Here is a 20,258-nt window from a genome sequence, read left to right as displayed (position 1 = left end):
ATTTTAGGGAAATGGGAAATGGCCTGTTTTAAATGTACACATTGCTAACCGATTGTACTGTCAATTTTGTCATTCAGATGTTAGATTAGAGCTATTTTTGTTTCTACAAGTTTGCTTCGGTGTTGTAATACTCAGTGTTGTAATGATTTTCTTTCGCTTACTCCCTGTCAAACAGATCAGTGGACCACCCATAACCAGTACCTTTCCCTCTTTTCCTCATTTTTAATAAATAGTACTTCCAATGTTTTCATACAAAACAGGAACCCCCGGGCTTTATGTGCTTCAGGACCTTGTGGTTTTAGTTATGCCTCTGTCAATATGTATTTCTCGGCCATACCGGTAAAGGCAGCATTCTGCAAAATCAAGCTATCTGTGTTTCACCGTATGTCTTACCTAATGTTTACTGATAGGAAGTAACAATAAACAACTCTTTGACATATTCCCTAGTCTATTTAGTATAACATTTGAAGTAACAACTAGATTGCTCCTGGCTATTCCTGTGTGCTTAGAGTTTGGAAGCTTACAGAAATGGTAACTGATCTTGACAGAGACAATTCCTAAGAGATGTGAACTGGTGTACAGACTATGTAAGAAATAAAATAAATCCCAAAGGCATTGCAACTTTGCAAACGAGGCTACCAAAAGAACAAACAGAAGAGTTGTGGAGATAATACTGAGAAATGTATTCCCATAACCGCAACAGTGGTCACACTGAATGTTGAATCATGTATTAGCAAACAAAAATCAGTATATAAGCCCTTTTTACATTTGGCCAAAGCAATTCAAAGAAAAAATGATTAATCATAAAAAACATGTTTGGCAGAGAGGCTTAAATGTTATTATTTATGCCTTATGCTGTAAAGCTATAAGCCCACAACGATGTTTACCTAATTGGTATAAACTAAACATGTCACTCAATACAAAATGTGATACCTGAAGCATGAGGCAACCACACTATATGCTGCTTTAGGAAATGTCCATTTCTGTGTTTTGCCTAAATTAGGGGTCTCCAAACTGTGGCCTGCAGGCCAGATGTGGCCCTTTGCCTGGCTTTATCTGGCCCTTGGACCATTATTCCTCTTCACTGGTATGAGAAACTATTCTTCCCACTGACACCAGAGATGGGGAATTAATTCTCTCACAATGATGTAATTTTTTTACTCCCACCAAGCCTTTACTGACCACCAAGCCTATGGCATTTTCTACTCCCACTGGCCAAAGTCTGGCCCCCATAAAGTCTGAAGGGCAGTAAACTTGCCCTTTGTTTTGAAAGTTTGAAGACCCCTGGCCTAGCCACTTGCCAATCACCTCCCACATATATACTGTGGTAAGACAGCTTGACTGCGCCAACTGACGTACCTGTATGTCGGTCTGTGCATGTGGTACTGCAAGCACACGCACAAGCCGCGGGAGCTCGTCCACGGGTCTGGCGGACTTGATGTCTGCTGGCCACCTGCAATTGCGGAAAAGAGCCAGAATGGGGGTCTGTCAGTGTAAACAAACAGATCCCCATTCTGACAGGAGAGGAGAGAGATCAGCTGTTCCTAGTGATCAGGAACAGCGATCTCTCTCTTCTCCCAGGCAGCCCATCCCCCATACAGTTAGAAACACCTCCCAGGGAACACAGTTAACCCCTTGATTGCCCCCTAGTGTTAACCCCTTCACTGCCAGTGCCATTTATACAGTGATCAGTGCCTTTTTAAAGCACTGCTCACTGTATTGGTGTCACTGGTCCCCAAAAAGTGTCACTTAGGGTCAGATTTGTCCTCAAATTTGTCCTTTTTGTAGCTGCTGACTTTAACCACTTGGCACCCATACTACGTCTATTGACGTCATGGGCTTTCGGTGGTTATATCTGAATGATGCCTGAGGTCACAGACATCATTCAGATATCAGCGTTTTCATACGGCGATTTCCTGTATCATAAGAATGATCATAGCGGCTGTTCTGCCGCTTGATCGTTCTTACAGGTGGCGGGAGGGGATGCCCCCCCTCCCGCCGCCCTCTGGTGCTTGTACCGACTCACCGCTTCCATCGGTAAGTCAATCACAGGATCCGCCGGCCCCCGCAAGTTACCATAGAGATTTCGGCAGACCAGATCGTCCCCGGGGTCTCTATGATCGTTCGGAGGCCGTTAGCGATGTTATGACGTCACGCCCGGCCTCTGTATTCAAATTAATGGCGCTGATCTGGCTAGGAAGCCAGGATCTTTTTTTTTTATTCTTCCCAGCCTAGAGGTGAGATATGGGGTCTTATTGAGCCCATATCTCACTGTGAATATGTCCGATCGTGCCGTATTCCTATTACAAGGGATGTTTACATTCCTTGTAATAAAAAAAAAAAAATGTATGACTTTTATTGCTAAGTGTCAAACTAAAAAAATTAAAATAATATTAACAATAAAAAAAAAAATGTAAAGCGCCCCTGTCCCCGTGAGCTCGTACACAGAAGCAAACGCATACTCAAGTCCCGCCCACATATGAAAACGGTGTTCAAACCACACATGTGAGGTATCGTCGCGAACGTTACAGCGAGAGCAATAATTCTAGTTTTAGACCTCCTCTGTAACCCAAAACATGTAACCAGTAAAAAAATGTAAAGCGTCGCCTATGGGGATTTTTAAATACCAAAGTTTGGCGCCATTCCACGAGCGCGTGCAATTTTGAAGCGTGACATGTTAGGTATCTATTTACTCGGCGTATCCTCCTCTTTCACATTATGCAAAAAAATTGGGCTAACTTTACTGTTTTTTTTTTTTTTAAGCATGAAACAGTTTTTTTTCTGAAAAAAATGTGTTCAAAAAATTGCTGCGCAAATACCGTGCAAGATAAAAAGTTGCAACAGCCGCCATTGTATTCTCTAGGGTCTTTGCTAAAAAAACATATATCATTTTTGGGGGTTCTATGTAATTTTCTAGCAAAAAAATTAGGAATTTTACATGTAGGAGAGAAATGTCAGAATTGGCCTGGGCGCGAAGTGGTTAACCACTTCAGCCCCAGAAGGATTTACCCCTGTGTTGCTTTAACTGACAATTGCATGGACGTGCAACATTGTGCCTGCATAAAATTGACGTCCTTTTTTTCCCCAAATAGCTTTCTTTTGGTGGTATTTGATCACCTCTGTGGTTTTTATTTTTTTGCTCTATAGACAAAAGAAGAGCGACAATTTTTTGAAAAAAATTTTTTTACTTTCTGCTATAATATAGCCCCAAAAAATATATAAAAAATACTGATTTGTTCCACAGTTTAGGCCAATATGTATTCTTCTACATATTTTTGCTAAAAAAAAAACAAAAAACGCAATAAGCGTATATTGATTGGATTTGCACAAAAGTTATCATGTCTACAAAATAGGAGATAGCTTTATGGCATTTTTATGAATGATTTTTTTGTATTAGTAATGGCGGTGATCTGCGATTTATATCATGACTGTGACATTGCGGCGCACAGATCATGCACTTTGACACTATTTTGGGACCTTTGGCATTTATACAGCAATCAGTGCTATAAAAATGCACTGATTAGTGTGTAAATTTCACTGGCAGGGAAGGGGTTAAACACTAGGGGGATCAAGGGGTTAACTGTGTTCCCTCAGCATATTCTAACTGTAGGGGGAGGGGCTGACTAGAACATGACAGATCACTGCTCCTGATCACTGGGAGCTGTAGAGCCTTGTCATGTTGCTAGGCAGAACAGGGAAATGGCTTGTTTACATAGACATCTCCCCGTTCTGCCTCTCTGTGCCAGGACCGCGGGCCACCAGCAGACATCGAGTCTGTGGGACCTGCGGGTATGCTCCCACGGTGTACACGCGCCCACTAGCCATGGATGACACAGTGATGTACGGGTACGTTGTTTTGCGCAACTATGCCAATTTGCTGACATATATCGGCGTGAGTCAGTTGGCAAGTGGTTAATAAACTGAATAAAGCCTGGAACTTCACTTTAAAGAGCACATTAAAAATGCATTAAAGAGCCAGTAACATGATTATTTTTGTTAAGTTTACAAACACTTTAAGGTATCCAAAATTCAAAAAAATAAAAAATAAAAAAAAGGTTTGTCCTTAGTTCTATTTAAGTGTTAAATATCACAAAACATAAATATTTAACTAATTTGTTAAGTAAGCCATTTTTTTTTTTTACAGAATTGAATACTTTTAAGAAAATATGCAGCATTTATCTCTTTATGAATTGACATTTATAGATTGATAAAACTATATCTCTTAAATAATAAATATTATAGAAAAATGTGATATATCCTTTTTGAAGTAATTGACCACTGTTGTAAATTTTGATTCAAGTCTTCTTACAGCTTAACAGCTGTAATACATTGCTTTATCTGCTATATACATTCCATTCAGGTTTTCTTATCTATCATTTTATAAGAGGACCTGCTGGAAGTGCTGCATAACTATACTTTTAATAAACATTTTGCCTGTCCCCGTAGCATATAACAAATATCAATATAAACAGAGGAAACAGCAAAGTGAGATCTTCAGGCTGGAGAGGTCTGTTTGAAAACAAACCTTCAGCCATAGGCATGCACAAGGGGTGTGTCAGGTGTGCCGGGGCACACCCTAATCCTGGAGTTAGAAACCCATCAATCGTGGGCAGGTGACAGATCCTTACTTGCTGACCCGCAGAACCTGGACAGGATAGGCGGCAGGAGTGGAAATTAATGGAATGATCTGTATTTTCTTCTGCAGCAGCTGAAAGTAGGCTTCTCCTCCTCTTCCCCTCACCAATGTTCAGCTGCCATGGGAGGAAAATACAGGGGATTGGCACCAATGTATGCCACCCCTCTTGTCCCAATTTCTTTTCTTTCTGCTGCACAGGTCCCCCTGTGTGCTCACCTGCTCCTCCCCATTGTTTTAGGATGACTAGTGGGGAAGAGTCCGGTTAATATGTCATAAAGGCATATGTGTTGGAGCTTTGAGGTGCACAACCTAATACAATAGGCTGCGCACACCTATGCCTTCAGCCTGCAAGTGATCGCCGTGATTGGCTGTCATGCTGATTGCATGATCAAGAGCCATGCTAACTGGTTTACAGTCATTAGTATAACACCTGTAGTTGTCAGTAATGGCTCTATGCCTGAACTACCAGTATGTACATGTTTGTGCTGCTGGTTCACAGCTGTAATGTAAATTAACCTTCTGTCCAAATAAGTACACGACCTGAAAATGTTAATCAACACAATTAAATTGTCGAAAGGCTAAAAATCGGTTTTAAGTCATGCCAAGAAAAAGATGGTAAAAGTAGGTTCTTGGCATTTCAGAATATTTGACAGCATTTGGTAGATCTTATTTAAACAAATAACATGGGGCAGCAGCTATGACTCACGGGAATCCATAGCAGCTTATTTAATGCTCCCCCCTTTCTAGTAAAATCTCTGCGGCATCTGGTACCCCTAGAGCAGAAAAGAGCTGGCTGTATAACTGTATTGACTCTTACCCTGGGCCCCACCTTCCGAAGCCATGGTAGTTCTGCCTCTGCATCTATTAGAATCAGCTGTGGATTTCAAAACAAATGTTTGAACCCAGAGGACTGAATCATGTTTAATCTGACCCACAATGTAACTATTTAATAGTTTGCATCATTTCAGTTTCTTCTTACCCATGGCTTTTATTCATGAACCCGAGCAACTGACCAGACTGGAGAGCCTCAGTATAAACCATGTCAATCTTAATGTTTTTGCCTTCATCTTTAAGTTTCTCCACAAAGATGTTTATGCACGTTGTCTTCCCACATCCTGCAGGCCCTGTCACCAAAATCTTAACAAAAAAAAGAGCATTAAAGCAGTTTACCAGGTATTCAAGTCAGTTCATTTCAATGTCATAGACCTGAGCAACAATGATAATTCTTCATAGTATCATTTTGGAATATGTGAGCATCCTGTTCATTTCCATCTTGGCCATAATTCATCTCTTATGTGATATATATGTTAATTGATTAAAGGGTCACCTTGCAAAGACATATTCTTCACCACCCTGAGGATATAGCTATGTTTCTGAGCAAAATGTCCAAGCCTACTTCTATGTCTCTATATTACATCTCCGTCATTCCCAAAGGCTACTGCTGATTTGGCTTTTCAAGCTGGTGATCTTTGTAGATAACATACCAGGCACTCACTCTTCATGGATATGTTGCCTACAGCAAAAGTAATCATTCCAATAACTTTGATGATGCATTCAAATTAGTTATTGTGAGCTACATCTGTACTTACTGTTTGGTATTTTGGTGCCAGCTGAACCAGATGGGAAACTTTGGATACAAATGTGTTACTTGGAAAAATATGACATTTTTCTGCAGCTTTTATTATGGCACTCGGGACACTGGTTTCTCCCGTACATTCAGATGAGGGAACCTGCCGGCCAGGACCATATTTTGCAGCAATGACTTTAGGGAGCAGACCATCTGGAGCCAAAGACATAACAGATTTGGTGGCAGGAATAGTTTATATTACAGCATATTAAAAAAAAGCTAATTTACAGAAAATAGCCTCTTCTTTTAAAATATATGATTCCATTGCTGGCTTATTAATTACCACTGTGAGACTATAGAAATAATACATGGTGTGCTTAATTTATAACTCAAACAACATTTATGAACACGAGTGCACATGTACTCATTTAACTTTGTTAGATGATCAACAAATTATATTTTCACAGAACATCACTATTAAAATGTAACTGTGCAAGACAAAATGCATGTTATTTATGATGCGCAAGATATATTTTCATACACGCAGAAATTAGGTTATAGGGTTTAAATTCAAACCCTATAAATCTAATTTCTTGCATAACATAAGTCTTGGCAATTTATAGTTGGGAAGAATAATTGGAGAGTAGGCTGCTTATTAAGTAACTATACCAATAAATATGTTTGGTAAAAAAGAAGACCAAAAATAAACTTTATATAAAATATATATACACATTAGTTATGCTATGGATACACTAGTAATTAATAAAAGCAGTGTGATAAAAATATGAAATTTATTTTAAAGAAAATACTTCTCTAATAACCTTTCCTGTGCATACAAAAGTGTCAAATCTCTGCATAGTTAGTTAACTACTAGCCACATTAAATTATAAACAGAAATATACAGTAATTCAAAAGCAGTTTAAGCTAATGGTACTCCAAAAAAAACGTGTTGCCTGAGTTTTGTATTGATTTAATGGCTTATTAAAAGTACGGTATATGAATTATATAATTAGTAGATGGGACTTCTGATTTAACAGGCATGTTTGTTCCAGAGAAAGTGATAAAGAAATTATTAAAGTCAAAGCATCAACATAATAGCCAGACAATGTCAACCCCCATATTTCTCTCAGCACAGGTTTCCATTAATTTCTTGCTGAAACTTCAAGTAGAAATCCAGGCAAAATGTTTTTTCAAGGATTGATTAAGCAAGGAAGAGTTTAATTTAGGTATCTCTCTCCATTCCTGGTCCAACCACGACAGCCAAAGCTCTGTAGAAAGCAAAGCACTTCCCCTCTCTAGGGTGCATTATTTGTATACTATTTTGGAGGATCCACTAGGAGGCCTGTTATACAGTGTGGATTTTCCTAGCAATTTATAAATAATGAATCAAAATTCTTCCCGTCATTGCACAACCAATAGTGGGGTGGAATCCTACTGAAATCACAGGCAGCATTTAAGTTCAAGTGTGTAAACAAACCCTTTCCCATGCCACTCAAAATATAGAATATCTTAGCTATATTTCAACTTCAACCCACATTACAAATATTCCAAATCGAATTAATAGAGAATACAATGGTTCATAAAGAATAGGGAGAGTGACCACAACAAGACTGATTCCAAAATTATGCAATGACTCCATGGAAATAAAACCTCTAAATATGTGCAAAAATACATTTTTGAAATTATGCCAGTTTACTGTAACACATGCTCTTGAGTATTGACAGCTGAACTATAGAGAAAACCATATGATGATCTGCTTTTAATATTGTAAAAAAAGAAATATCTATCTACTCCACTCACCCCTGTTGTGGTATTTGACTGCAGAGCAGCCCTGTCCATTGCCTGTTCATTGGACTAGTAGTGGACATCACCACACAGCTAATCACCATGCTCCATGTAATTGGACTGAAACGCTTCCTTCTCCAGCGCATAAATTTACAAAACAGTTTCACCAAGCCTAATTTTAAATTCAACTGGTGTAGAACAATTGGGTTTAAAGACTGATTTTGGGTAATAACAACAGCTGAATTTTAAGTTGTTTATTTACCACTAAAAGGAATAAATACACTAGATAAGCTAAAGGGTGTTTATATATTCAAGAGTTCTTCGTTAATGTTATTTTCTAACTTCATAAATGTACTGCATTTTAAGGAAGTCCAAGGCCTTTTAAAGTATCAGCTTAAATTGTATTATCTTATTAATATGAGTTGCTGTTTTAATTTCACTTCTTTTTCCAGTATAAAGGTCTGAAGTATAAATGTATATGGACAGCCTTATGTGCTCATTGCATATGCATGTTATGTTTCTTGCATAGTAGAGAAGTATGGTATATGTGCTAGATCAAATTTCTTATATTAAGAAAAAAAATATTTTCTTAAATTTATAGATCAATTTAGAATAAATGTACCCAAATTTGATTTAGGTGCACTTTAAAGAACCATAAACTGCTCTTAAAACACATGAAGATTCCTCCCCCATGTTATACAGTACTTATCTACACGTTTAATGTGGTACATTTAGAAAAAATCCAACTGTCACATTTTTAATGCAACTTTCAGTTAGCCCATTTTCCATGAAGATAAATAAGTTAGAATGTAAAACATCTACATGCATGCTTGCATGGAGTTAACACATAAAATACTTCACCCCTGGAAAAATCATATAGAAAGAGCACATAAAACGCACTTGAAAATGCAAATCAAGAACAATACTGTTTTCAAGTGCAAAAGTGTAAATAAGCAAATACAGAAACTACAAACAGAATCTCTAAATCTGTATATGGAATGATATTGTCAGGTCACTTTGAGGCGAGGTGACAGTACACACCGTAGGATCAGGAGTGCACCGCAGGGTTGTGGACACCACGGCTGACTGCTGCAGATGGGGGACAGATCCCACTGGGGTTAGAGAGTAAGATTCCCTGGGGCGCGGAGTCTAAGAGCCAGCAGGTGTTCACCAGTGCCTCTGGTGGTGAGGATGGACTTGGCTGCAACTGGCTCCAGGTCGCGACCCCCAGGGTCCCCCAGCTCACACCCACAGTAGGCAACAGGAGGATAGGGATGGTGAGGGACAAAGTCAAGGTCGGGGCCACAAGCAGACAAGAATAGTGGGGGACACGCCAAAAGGTCAGGATCACAGGCAAACAGGGATAGTCAAAACACGCCAAAGTCGGTAACGGAAAACAGTAGAAGAGCACACGGCAGGAAACAGGAAACCAATACACAATGGAATACACAATGGTTGATCAGCACTGATGGCCTGCAGTGCACAAGTTAATATAGGGCTCCCTGATAGGGCCTGGGGTGGAACCATGCTTAGAGAGAGGTTATAAAAACCACCAGGTGGAAGTGGCTGGCCTCTTAGTCTGAAGACATGAGGGGAGGTAAGCAAACACAGGAAGATCACTGCATAACCATGACAGATATCAACAAAATATGGCATGCTAAATGTAAAACTTGACGGTCACATAAAACATTGTCTGAAATTAACTTTACATTAATTAAAATCTAGTTCAATGAAATTGTAACATAGGTCTTAAAACAAAGCTTAAACTTACCAAAATTATTGAAATTTGTAGCATTGTCATACAAGTTGTTTTCCAGGCTAAATACAGTTGGACATTCTGCCTTCAAAAAAGTCTTAAAAGCATGTTCCCTGTCTGTTGACAGTTGTGGTAACCAGCAATTGTATATGGCTGTAACAATAGCCCTGTCCTCTAGCCACTGCTTCCATTCTTCATCTGCTTTCTTTTCTTGATCTAAAATGTAAAAAATATATGTATATAATCATTTTTACCATTCAGTTTGTGTCAGTATACTACAAAAAGTAAAATGGATGGAGAGATCATTTAATTATGCTGGCATATATTTCTTTGTACTAGGCTGCGGAAAAAAAAAAAAAGAGAAGGGTGTTTGTCAGAATCACAACTAAAATCCTCTGGGACCTAGCACTAAATATAAACCAAGACTGAACAAGTAATAACACCTAGATTAAACATAAAATACCCATGCTTTACAATAGACCCCTGATCATGAAATGCTTGTAAGGAGATGGCTACTTTCCTTTGCTGTGGTTGAACAGTGACTGTCAGTGACTAGATGTTGGGAACTTCCTTGAACCAGTGATTATCTGTCCCTGTTTTGATCTAGGAAGGGCAGTAGCCAAGTGTGATGTTGTTTAAACATAAAGAGAAGAAATACACAGATTTGTTTAAACAAACGCGGTTTACAAGCTCCACTGTATGGGTTGAGTAGGGTATTCAGTAAAGCAGAATTCTGTGGCACACTGTTATCAGTGCCCCAAAACCGTAGCTGGCTGGGAAGTCTATGTTGGTAAAGCACCTAGAAAAGAAGTACTTTCATATTGGTCTCATGGTTGCAAGAAGCTTGACTAAGAGTGTGGTATAATGCCAAGTTGCTTTATGCACATTATTTTACAGTATGTTTTCTAAAAGCCAACGTGTAGGCTATCATACAAATATATAATACATATTTGTAAGTATAGAGACCCTGTCCTAAACCGAAGTGTCCCTGGTTGAATTTAGCGTGTTTTTGCAGCTAGGCTGTAGCTAGCGTGACATTTGTTTATATTTTTGTCTCTGATAGGTTTCTCCTATGCTCAAGACATTGATTATACATGTCTGCTTCTTTTGAGTTAGGGATGGGCGAACGGTTCAGCCCAAGCATAAGTTCTGGTCGAACGTTGGTTGTTCGGATGTTCAGCGAACACCGAACAATATGCGCTATTCGGGGGGCAAAGTCAAAAGCTTCCAGAACACTGTTAAAGTCTATGGGACACGAACATGAAAAATCTGTGGGCGGGGCCACACGGTGACATAAACGTGTGACCCCACCTCCCTCTGATTCCACAGGGAAGCCACAGAGGAAGCCCCCATTGTGCCAGAGGGGGACGGGGTCACCTGTTTACATCACCAGGTGGCCCCCGCTCTCAGCTATATAACAGCTGTCACTCAGAAGCGTCACTCAGCGTGAGCCTCCACGGGAACAGGAACGGTTGCGGCTTTTTTTTTTTTTTCTCTCAATCTGTCGAGCGGCATGAATTTACATCACTGGACATTTTTATTTTTTAATAAAGGACTTGTCCTAATGATCCTCCACCCTAAGACACTAACTCTCATTCCCATTACTTGTCCCTGGTCATCTCCTCTCCTCTTAGTTTGTAATTCCAGGCTATTTCCTTTAAATTATACTGTTACAATGTCCTGGTTATATGCTGTTCTGTAACAAATATACTGCCTTTATGTTTACTTATTGTCTTTTTAACCATTTTATGAAATTCTTTATTGTGAAATTGTAAGGGGTTCAATGTATCTCGTTACCAATTAACATTAACATAGGGGGTGGGATCTGGGAGTCCCCTTGTTAAAGGGGGCTTCAATATTCCGATAAGCCCCCGCCCGCATACCCCCACAACCACCGGGCAAGGATTGTGGGGATGAGGCCCTTGTCCCCCAATAGCGCAGAACACCTGTGGGTTTCCTGCACTGAGCCATATACTTCTGTTAATACCTGCAAGTTTAGTGCTCTTTCAGAAAGTGCACCACACCTGCAGGATATAAGAGAAGTCTATGGCAAAGTACAGCTAACCTGCAGGAAAGCCACAGGTACACTTGTCTGCACTCTCTATGAGGATAAACCACAGCGTATCAGTGTGAAAACAGCCTTAGGCCCTATTGACACCATCAGTCTGACCCTCCGTTCACCTCTATCGAGCCGCAGATGTAAACATACTTCTGGCCATTTACACCCCACCTACCTCCAATCTGATTAGTCCCCTTCTATCTGGGCAGATGGGATCCAAGGGCCTATAGAGTAGAGTGGGTTTTATCCATGTCCGCTCTGCATAGGCAGAGTAGAAATTGAAATTCATCCTTCTGCTCCACTCATTGTGGCCCGCGACCAGCTAACCAAGTCACTTAAGCGGCCCTCACTCTTCAAAAGGTTTAGCACCTCCATTTTAGATTATTCTGTGCCCCAACCCTCCCCCCACAGTTTATTGCGTGAATAAACTATAGAAAAGATTAAAGTTACAGGTACCAAACTTTGTTACCCCACAATAAGCCAAGGACTACATCCTGAGAGGTAAGCCTGCCACACTGCCATCTAGAGGTCATACTCAACCACCCAGAGAGGAAGAGTGCTACATAAAGTACTGTTACGCTTTGACAATTGAGAGTTTCAACATGCCCCAATATGAAAAAGTGGACTGAGTGTATTTTAGGAATCAATTAATAACCATAGTTTTACAAATGCAAATTTGTTTTTAATAAGCAACTTTGTCAAATGTTGAAATGAAATACAGAAAGAATCCTTTGAGGCATGTGAACAAACATGTGGTTATAAAAATGTAAGCCCCTAATTTAAAAGGGACTGATTAACCTAATCTTTCATATGACTAGGTTTAGTGTTGCAAATCTTTGTCATTAATTCTTTCTCTGATATTAGTTCAAGCTGGACAGGGACACATTGAAGACATATGAGATCCGATGAAAAGAAGCAGAATACTTTTCCCAAGCAGATCAGACAAATCAATGACATTTGTTAACCACAAAGGCAGCTTGGTGCTTGCATACTTCAGTTAATGTAATGTGATTTTACAAAAATGTATTTGAGCGGCTACAATGACTGATTTCACTTATAGCCTAGGTTAGTGAAACAAAATGGCTTGCAGACTGCATCATACATCAAATGCTATCATGTAAACAATCCATTTGTTGAGCCAATATCTGATCATATTTGATTAAGTTGGTCTTCTTGCTTTGTGGCATCCTAATTTAACTAATGTACTTAGTGTCTCAAAATTTTAATTCCACTCACACATCTTTCCAGCTAATTTCTGGATCACAAAGAAATTGGTCCGATTTCAAAATGTCAGAGTCTGGTTAGCAATTCAAATGGCAGTAGCAGTAATTACGGCTTTTCATATTCTGGCATGCTGCACTGCATCAAAATTGACACAAATTTTGGGTTCCCTAATACCAGAGTGAGGAAATTAGTATCTGAAATGATATGGAAATATACTGCTCAGAGATTAATAACTGTTCTTCCAAAAAGAAAGATGGCTCTTTTCACTTGGTCTATTACTGCATGTATGAAAGAAGAAGGAAAATAACAGTGATGCCTTCTCTCCTAGAACCAGCCAGCAATGCATTATTACTCACAAGCTGTAATCACTTCTGTCAGTTCTATTCACATGTATAAAGGAAGAGATACATGAGGTGCACAGTGCTATGAGATGCTGATTAACGAACACGATAGATACTTTATGCTAAGGGTTTGAGGACAGGCTGTTCAATTTATGCCTGACTGCGCTACAAGAATAAAAGCTATCAAATTAAACTGTACTCATTTTTAGAAGTACAAAGTTTACATTAAAAAGGCTTCACAATTGAAACATCCTTAGGAAAAACATATATAAAAATAGCTGACAGTTTCTGTGGACCCAAATGCAAACATGAGCTCATGATCCCTGGATACAAACCCTGAAAGGACTTTTTAAATATTACTGAAGGTATTTTGTAGCAGTAGCATATAGGCAACGCATTTTTTACTTAAGAAGTCCTGAGTCTGAGAGATCCAAGGATATCCATGCCAAGGTGAAATATTAACCACTTAAGCCCCAGACCAATTTGCAGCCAAAGGACCAAGCCCCTTTTTGCGATTCGGCACTGCGTCTCTTTAACTGACAATTGCGCGGTCGTGCGATGTGTTTCCCAAACAAAATTGGCGTAATTTTTTTCCCACAAATAGAGATTTCTTTTGGTGATATTTGATCACCTCTGTGGTTTTTATTTTTTGCGCTATAAACAAAAATAGAGTGACAATTTTGAAAAAAATGCAATATTTTTTTACTTTTTTCTATAATAAATATCCCCCAAAAATATATTAAAAAACATTTTTTTTCCTCAGTTTAGGCAGATACGTATTCTTCTACATATTTTTGGTAGAAAAAAAAAAATCGCAATTAGCTTGATTGATTTGCGCAAAAGATATCGTTTACAAAATAGCATTAGCATTATAGCATTTTTATTAATATTTTTTTTTTTTTTACTAGTAATGGTGGCGATCAACGATTTTTATTGTGACTGTGACATTATGGCGGACACATTGGACATTTTTGACACATTTTTGGGACCATTGTCATTTATACAGCAATCAGTGCTCTTTAAATGCACTGATTCCTGTGCAAATGACACTGGCAGTGAAGGAGTTAACCACTAGGGGACAGTGTAGGTGTTATTTATGACGTTATGTGTTTTTTCATTGTAGGGGGCGTGGCCTGGCATGTGATGTCACTGATCGTTTTTCCTTATAAAAAGGGAAGAGATGATCGGTGACAGCCACACTAGGAAGCACGGGGAGAGGTTTGTTTACACAGACCTCTCCTCGTTCTTCAGCTCTGTGACCCGATCGCGGGACACCAACGGCAAACGGGTCCGCTGGTCCCGTGGCCACAGTCACGGAGCTCATGACCGGGTCGGCTGGCAACACTCTCCCGACCCACGGCTGGGCACTTAAAGAGCAACATACAGGTACGTGCTTGTGCCCAGCCGTGCCATTCTGTTGACGTACATCGGCGTGAGGTGGTCCTTAAGTGGTTAAAGAAAACTTGCACTGAGAGAATTGGGAGGGTGACACAATGACCTCTTCAAAAAATACTAGTAGTCTAGATGTTATGCTGTTCCAGTAGATGCCATACTCTCTAAGTCATAGATACAAACCAAGAGCTCTGCTTTTACTTTGTCTTTCAAGATATGCTTGAACTATAGCTGAAACTCCTTAGACAACTTGTTCAACTTCTTTTAATTGTGAATAACTGCATACCACAATGTGTCTGTCCCCATTGCTGAATTGAGTGTTCAAACACAGAGGTAACTTAACACTTCCATAACTTATGCCCTGTACACATGGTTGTGTTGCATACACACGGTCGCACAAAGTTGTCGGAAAATCCAAATCGTTCTGAACAAGGTAATATCAAACATGTACGTCGAGACTATAAATGGGCGAGTAGCCAACAGCTTCTGTCTTAGTTTATTCTGAGCACGCGTGGCACTTTGTCCATCGGAACTGTCTAAACACGATCAGAATTTATGCGATCGGATTTTGTTGTCGGAAAATTTTAGATCCTGCTTTCAAACTTTGTGTGTCGGAAAATCTGATGGAAAAAGTCCGATGGAGCCCACACACGATCGGATTTTCAGACAACAAGATCTGAGCGCACATTTTGGTACATGGTACATGACATGAAAAAGCTAAAATGTTGCCAATATGAATCTGTCATATATAAATATATATTTGTATTTCTAACATTTGCCAAAGTGTCATCAAGAAATAAAAACATCAGTCAATGCACCCTTTATGGACAATCTCAAGGCACCCTCCAAAACTATGGATATTCTTGAGACACACCATTCTAAAATGCAAAATCTATTCTAATAGTTTTACATAATGCAGCAACATCCACACACAGGAAACCAAATGTTCAAGGTGATTTATTCTTCCAAAGCAAATAAACTTTTGCAAAAGTTACTGACTAGTATCCCAATGTTTCTCTTCTCCCTCACTCAGCAAATGTGACCCCAACACTGATGGAAAGGGGCAGGGGCGGGTCAAACAAGGATGCTATGCCATTGGTCATTGGTCGTTAGGATGGTGGCAGCTAGAAGGTTGTAATGGTGCACAATGAAAACCTGTAGCTTTGTGTAACTAAAAGGCAGCCTTCATCCACACGCTGGCTTGTATACAATTTGTAGGCAATTTTTAGGCATTTTGCCAAGGCACCCCTGAAGAAACTTCAAGGCCCCCTGGTTGAAAAAGGCTGGTTTGCATCATATAATCTTCATATTGGTTTCATAAAATGGCTTATTCTTATGCGTGGAGGAATATTTCAAGAATATGATTTGTTCACCGAACAGTACACAATGTATTTTTCCTTATATGTTTTTACTTCTAGATCCTTTTTAACCACCACTAAACTCTAACTCATACTAATCACCTGCCAAGCTTCTGGTCTAGCACTATTCCTTTTATTCATAGGAAATAAACATATATATATATATATAAATATAAACAAGAAATTGTTTTTGGCTCCAAGGAAGAGTGGTTTGTGATTCATCGCTGGTAAAGAACAATTCATCAGAGCATAAAATAATGTAGCAATGTGTCATCTGCTGAGATATACTCTACTGTCATAAAGAAGAAGCTAAGCGGGTAGCCTACAATATAAATTTACTAAATACAAAATATCCTTAAAGCTTTGTTCTGTTGTCTCAAGAATGAAGACAGGAAACTATAAACAAAGCACAAATTCATATTTAAGTCAAGTGGCTACAAATGGAACGTATGGCAGTGTTTCTTTATCTGCACAAAATATTACATCCATATAGGCATCCACCTGTAAATCTCTGTGCCAACCATGGTTGTTTCAATGATATGATTGAGAAGGATGCAGTTTGTGCAGTATTTATTATTCCCTATACCTGACATATTACAATGTACCAGAACATTACAGTAGCATTTCCAGAATCATAAAATAAAAATTTACAGCAGGAGGGTATGCCAGCCCCTGCCTGATCTACATCTCATACTGTATACAAGGGCCTTTATACAACTATACAATATGCACAAATGATGCTTCTGCCCGACTGCATTGCCAAACCCATAATGCAGCCCATAGATTATTCTTTTTTTTTTCCTTCCACCATGTGTAAAAGAAAAAAAGTCACTTGACTCACCCATCAACACAGTCAGGATGGTGGCACCCAAATCCATCAATGGATCAACTTGGGTATAATCAGATTGCCCATAACATGGATTGAATCACAGTCCATGCCGAACCGGCCCAATTTTGATCCGTTTATGGCTGGCTTAAGATAACCAGCTAACTGGGTAAAAAGATAATATGCATAGTAGATACACCCATTTTTATAGAAGGGATATACTACTGCAGAGGTGATTGCAGGGTGGATCGGATCCTCCCCAACCTCCCCAAACTGATACAGCTGTCCCTTGGCCTGGCCAAACATTATATCATTTTCTTTTCTAATTTCCTTTAGATTTACCTTCAGCTATGTAGTGCAAGGGCCTGCCTGATTGCATACAAATTGAAAATGTTTCGATTTAACAAAACTATATATTATGAGGTCGGATCTAAAGGAAAATGTATAATGTATGGACAAAAATAAAACAAGCCTTCTCTTGAATCCTTAGGTCCCAACAGGTTCTCTAGATGCTCCAGATGATATGCATCTTTATTATGTGAGCATCAGATACATAGGCCTGCACAACTTCCTATTATCCTAATGTTATACAACTAATTGACACAAAGGGGTCTATTTATGTAATGCAAATAGGCTGTTCACTTGTAAGCCCTTGTACACACGGTCGGACATTCCGACAACCAAATCCGTCGGATTTTGTCCGACGGATTTTGTCCGAAACTGTTGCATACACATGGTCGGACAAAGTTGTCAGAAAATCCGATCGTTCAGAACGTGGTGACGTTATTTTGTTACGACGGGACTACGTTCAGGCTAGTAGCCAATAGCTTTGGTCTAGGAATTTGATCTGAGCATGCGTGGCACTTTGTCTGATCGGAATTCTCTACAAACGATCAGACAAAGTTCGATCGGATCATGTTGGAAAATGTTATAGCCCAGCTCTAAAACTTTGTCGGTCGGATATTCCAACAACACGGTCCGATCGGACATTTTCCATCTGAATGTCCGACCGTGTGTACAAGGGCTAAGAGAAGTAGTACTTTACACAAGAAGGTTCCCCAGCACTCAGTGAATAAGATAAGACTCTGTTGACTGACCATCCAATCATATGCAAGCAAAGGTAAGTTGTTGTTTTGTTTTTTCCTTGCACAGGATTGGATATTCTTTGCAAATTTAAATGTTTCCTCATTTTCTCAGTTACAACGCCTCATGATGAGATTTTAATTTAAAGCTAGATATTGTGAACTGAACAAAGGTTTTTACAAAATGTGCTTACTAGGAATGAGCTGAAATTTTCCAAAATAGAAACAGGAGCTGGATGCCTTTCTTAAAACTCATCACTTACTAAAATTTGATAAGCAAAAACACAGTAACTGAGTGAGGATCATACCATTAGTTTGATTTTGTGGTGAATCACCCTTTATTGTAATTGAGCACGTTGGTAGGGGTAGTCCAATATGGGGATTGTGCAAGTAAGTGAGAGGTGCCTCCTCTTTCCCTCTTACATTACATGATTCCAACCCTGATATAACCAACCTGTCTTAATAGACTGTGATATGGTTTACCTTGGTGTTCAGTGCGCCATTTTTGGAGAAATTTGAGAATGTTGCTTGCTTCATCAAGTAGACTATTGAGTTCTTTTACCGAAGAGAAAGTACATTTTCCTTAAAACCAAAAGAAAATTAAAAAAAAAAAGCAGAACGATTAATAAAGTGTAAAAAATCAAATGGCATTTACACAAATCAAAATGAAATTGTACCTACCATTTTGAGATGATCCAGATCCTAAAAGATCTGCAGTGTGCAGCTTTGCAAATGAGTCCAGTATGGTGGAGAGCTTTTGTGCCAGGTATGAAACATGGGAGAATCCTGTGAAAAGAATATATTCCATCTAGTTGTTTTCACATTCATTTTTCAGTACATATCCAAAGAAGGAAATGTGTTCATAAATTATTTATTGAAAATCATTAAAGTCTTATTAAACCCAGTGATATGAAAATTGTTCATAGCTTTGAAGTTGGGGAAGGGGTATGTATGATACATGCATATTCTTAGCCCCCATGTGCATAACTTTACATTTATCAACATTAATCCTCATTTGCCACATATTTGCCCAAATAAACAGTGCATTGAGGTTGGCTTTTAAGTTGGAGACATCCTGTAAGGATGTCATTCCACTGCATAGCATGATGTCATCTGCAAAGACTGAAATGGTACTTTTAATCCCAGACCCTATATCCTTAATAAATATATTAAAAAATAAGGGTCCCAACACTGAACCTTGGGATACACTACTGATAACCTTAGACCATTCATAGTATGAAGCATTAACTACTACTCTCTGAATACGGGCCTTTACCCAGTTTTCTATCCATTTACAAACTGATTTTTCAAAGCCTCTAAACCAGTGATGGCGAACCTTGGCACCCTCTCTCCCCCTACCTCCTCTCTCCCCCTCTCACGCTCTTCCCTCCCTCTCTGCCCTCCCATCCTCTCTCTCTCTGCTTCCCTCTCTCTCTCTGCCCTCTCTCTCTATTCCTGACATTTCTCTCTCTCTCTCTCCCTACCCTCTCTCTGCCCTCTCCCCCTCTCTCTCCCTGCCCCCCCCCCCCTCGCTCTCTCTGCCAGTATTGGAATTAGCTTTATCCCACTCTGTTTATTAAAGTAAACACCAAGTTGGAACCACCCCTTTGTTCCTTTCCTCCCCTACACTAGTCCCGACTTACATTAGTGCCACCCACTGCACTGGCTCCTGACTCCCAGCGTTGTACTCGAGGGGTGCAGAAATGAGTGCCCCCACCACCAGAAATTCTGTGGTTCCATCCACCTGATTTGTTTTGGAACAACATTTCACATGATCCATGCATTCTGCAGTGTAGTTGAGCATCATGGGAAAGGTAGTTCCAAAACATCTGGGGTGCCAAGGTTCGCCATCACTCCTCTAAACTTTATCTCACATATTGGCCATGTGTGGGGAACTGTGGCAAACGCTTTTTCAAAATCCAAGTATACCACGTCCACAGCCACTCCTTTGTCCAAGGTTTTACTTACCTCCTCATAAAAAATAAAAAATAAAATCAGGCTTGTTTCACAACTTCTGTCTTTCATAAATCCATGCTGTCTGTTGCCTAAATATTTTTTTTCCAGCAAGAACTCATCTATGTGGTCTTTTATTAAACTCTCCAATATCTTCCCAACTATAAAAGTTAAACTAACAGCTCTATAGTTACTTGGTAAAGACTTTGATCCCTTTTTAAATATAAGCACCACATTGGCCTCACGCCATTTCAGTGGTACTATTACAGTCATTAAAAA

General features: G+C 39.4%; 1 protein-coding gene across 1 annotated transcript in view; it reads right to left on the bottom strand.

Annotated features, from left to right (window-relative positions):
• LOC143983065 (uncharacterized) overlaps positions 1-20,258 on the bottom strand; it is a 695,051-nt gene that overhangs the window by 466,639 nt on the left and 208,154 nt on the right. The window contains exons 45-49 of the mRNA XM_077482312.1: positions 18,708-18,812; positions 18,510-18,608; positions 9,760-9,960; positions 6,226-6,416; positions 5,616-5,773 (exon numbers count right to left, since the gene is read on the bottom strand). Coding sequence (XP_077338438.1) covers positions 5,616-5,773; positions 6,226-6,416; positions 9,760-9,960; positions 18,510-18,608; positions 18,708-18,812 — 754 coding nt within the window. The remainder of the gene's footprint in view (positions 1-5,615; positions 5,774-6,225; positions 6,417-9,759; positions 9,961-18,509; positions 18,609-18,707; positions 18,813-20,258) is intronic.

The sequence above is a fragment of the Lithobates pipiens genome, unplaced genomic scaffold, assembly GCF_037356315.1.
Source record: "Lithobates pipiens isolate NorthernLeopardFrog02 unplaced genomic scaffold, aLitPip1_a1.2 Scaffold_16, whole genome shotgun sequence".
Classification (NCBI taxonomy): Eukaryota; Metazoa; Chordata; class Amphibia; order Anura; family Ranidae; genus Lithobates; species Lithobates pipiens.
This window is presented reverse-complemented; position numbering and strand designations above follow the sequence as displayed.